Raw genomic sequence first — 2,859 nt, forward strand, 5'->3', positions numbered from 1 at the left:
ATGAAGATATACCCCTCCAAAGTTGACTAAAATCCTGTTTCAAATTTTTCGACACATTTAATTTTCTTAATTTGCTTGGTCCCCGAGTCTTCCATAGATTATTATATGAACTCAAACCCTCGTAACCATGAGATGAATGTGCCACGTCTAGACTTAACCAACTAACGCCCAATAGATTCCACGTACGCGACTACGAGGTGTAACATGCCCTTAATTATTTACTCCCTCTGTCCCAATTTATGTGATGTTTTTCGTTTTTTGAGACTCAAACTTCGTAATATTGATCGTACATTTGGACATAGAATCTTTTAGTTTTTGAAAATAAGATCTACATATTCGGAAATTACGTAAAAGGTATTATTTCCTCTGTCCCAATTTATGTGGCACTTCGAATTTCGAGAGTCAAACAGTTTAATTTTGACTGTGAATTCGGGCATAAAATCTTAAGTATTTTAAATAAAATTGAAATATTTGAAAACTAAAGGGCATCCCGGTGCACTAAGCTCCCGCTACGCGCGGGGTCCGGGGAAGGGCTGGACCACAAGGGTCTATTGTACGCAGCCTTACCTTGCATTTCTGCAAGAGGCTGTTTTCACGACTCGAACCCGTGACCTCCTGGTCACATGGCAGCAACTTTACCGGTTACGCCAAGGCTCCCCTTCTAAATATTTGAAAACTATTTACGTAAAAAGTACTTACTATAGGTCACAATAATTGGCAATTCAAAATATTAAAAAGCTATTATATGAAAATATAACGGTCAAAGAAAGACTTGTCTGAATCTTTAAATCTGAAAGGTGCTACGAAAATTGGGACGGAGGGAGTATAAGTTACTATAATTAATAATTCAAAATGTTTAAAAGGCATATGAAAAAATTACGGTCAAGGAATAATTCGTTCGACTCTCGAAATCCGAACACCATGGCATAAATTGGGACGGAGGGAGTATTAATTGTGACAATCAGAACGGATTTAGGATTTAAAATTGGTGGATTCAATATTTAGGTTCACATCGCTAAAACAACTACAGTTTTGAAATTATGAGTTCAAAATTTAAATATTAGTTGAAAATGTAGTGATGCTTCGCATATATATGTACCTATGCTCGATGCGAAGAGTATTGGATTTAGTTAAACCCGATTAATTATATACTTCATACTCCTTTAGTGACAGTCTTAATCTATTTATAGGTTGGTTTTGCTAGTGAAAAAGCACCAAAAGAAGTATTTCTACGACACTTTTTGTGTTATCCATTCTAACTTTCCAATAGTTAACTATAGTTGGCCATCTACGACATGGAAGATATAGTTTGTGTTATCCATCCGAACTTTCACGCAAAGAGTTTTTTGCTGGCGATGAAGCCTGGAATAAAAGAGGTCTTCTCTTATTAAGGGATCCTGTGAAGAATGGTATTATTAATGATTGGTGTAATATGGAGAATTTATGGCCTTATACTTTCTTTGATAAACTCCAAGTTGATTCATCATCTCATCCAATTCTTTTGATTGAAGCACCTCGTAATCCTAAGGAAAATCGAGAAAAACAGCTGAAATCATGTTTGACTGTACCTGCCATGTTTCTTGCTAATCAAGCTGCTCTTTCATTATATCCTGCTAATCGAACAACCGGTATGTATCGCATCTTTTCTGAACTCATCTGGTTTGAAAAACTCCTGTTTTTAAAGACGCTTTTTTTTTAGCCGAGGTTCTATTGGAAACAGCCTCTCTATCCCGTAAAAGGTCGAGGTAAGTTCTGTGTAAATCCCCCCCCCCCCCACCCCCCCTGGATTGAAATACTCCCTCCGTCCCATCTTCTTCTTTTTTTTATAATCATGGTGTCCGGGCCAGCTTGCACTCACCTTAACTAATTCCACGGGATACTTGTCGCCTCTCAGCAACAGGACTCTACCCACCAACGCTAGAACCCCTCCTTCCCATCATATATTGCATTCTTAGTTTGTTTCGAAATGATTGACGGCACATTTATGTATTTGCAAAGTACTTAATTTTAATATTTCCTGACATGACTTGGAGCCCCTTTATAGGAGTGAGATAGATGTAGGAACATGGATCATTGAGGTCAATAATGTTTGAATATTGCATATATTTAGTTTATGTATGAAAAGGATTGATTTATTTTTTAAGCATCATGTTCAGCCAAACGTCATCACATAAAATGAGGAGGGGCTATGTCTTTAGAACTAACTTATCATGTACTTTTAATAAGGTGTTGTAGTTAATTGCAGTGATGGAGGTTGCTATGCAGTTCCAATTATTGAAGGATACCCATTTTCACCTGCTGTTTCACAATCAAATGTTACTGCTAAGGATCTCTCTCGATATCTAGGGATAATGATAAATGAGGAGGTACCCGGACATGATAAATCTATGGATAGGGTCAATCGCCTATCTGATGACATAATGAATAAATATTGTTATATTGCACTGGATTTTGAAAAGGAGATGGAGATGGCGAAACATAACTCTGCAATGGTCGACGAGTCCTACGAATTACCTGGTGGGAATATATTGACTATTGCTTCACAGAGGTTTCGTGGTCCTGAAATACTATTCAGTCTTGAAAGTTTAAGCAATCATGAAATGACCTACAATTCTATTACGAAATCTGATGCGAATATAAGAATATAGTTCTTGCTGGTGGTTTAACCATGATACGAGGTTTCGCAGATCGTTTAACTAAAGAAATGACAGCTCTAGCTCCCAGCAACACGGAAATCGAAGTGGTTGCTCCTCCTGAGAGAAAATATAGTGCCCGGATTGGAGGGTCCATCTTAGCATCACTGAATAGTTTTTAGTAGGTTTATTCTCTTTCTTCCTATCAGTATCACTTCTTATTTTT

General features: G+C 37.3%; 1 protein-coding gene across 1 annotated transcript; it reads left to right on the forward strand.

The window, feature by feature from the left end:
* Positions 1-1,432: 1,432 nt before the first annotated feature.
* Positions 1,433-2,648, forward strand: LOC132601343 (uncharacterized). The gene is made up of 2 exons (XM_060314440.1): positions 1,433-1,628; positions 2,227-2,648. Exons 1-2 carry the CDS (start codon positions 1,433-1,435, stop codon positions 2,646-2,648), a joined length of 618 nt encoding a protein of 205 aa, XP_060170423.1.
* The last annotated feature ends 211 nt before the right edge of the window (positions 2,649-2,859 follow it).

The sequence above is a fragment of the Lycium barbarum genome, chromosome 7, assembly GCF_019175385.1.
Source record: "Lycium barbarum isolate Lr01 chromosome 7, ASM1917538v2, whole genome shotgun sequence".
Lineage (NCBI taxonomy): Eukaryota > Viridiplantae > Streptophyta > Magnoliopsida > Solanales > Solanaceae > Lycium > Lycium barbarum.

Coding starts and splice junctions, on each gene's coding strand:
- LOC132601343 (XM_060314440.1), top strand. CDS start 1,433: ATGGAGAATTTATGGCCTTATACTTTCTTTGATAAACTCCAAGTTGAT. Junction 1,629..2,226: donor TCCTGCTAATCGAACAACCG/GTATGTATCGCA, acceptor ACTTTTAATAAG/GTGTTGTAGTTAATTGCAGT.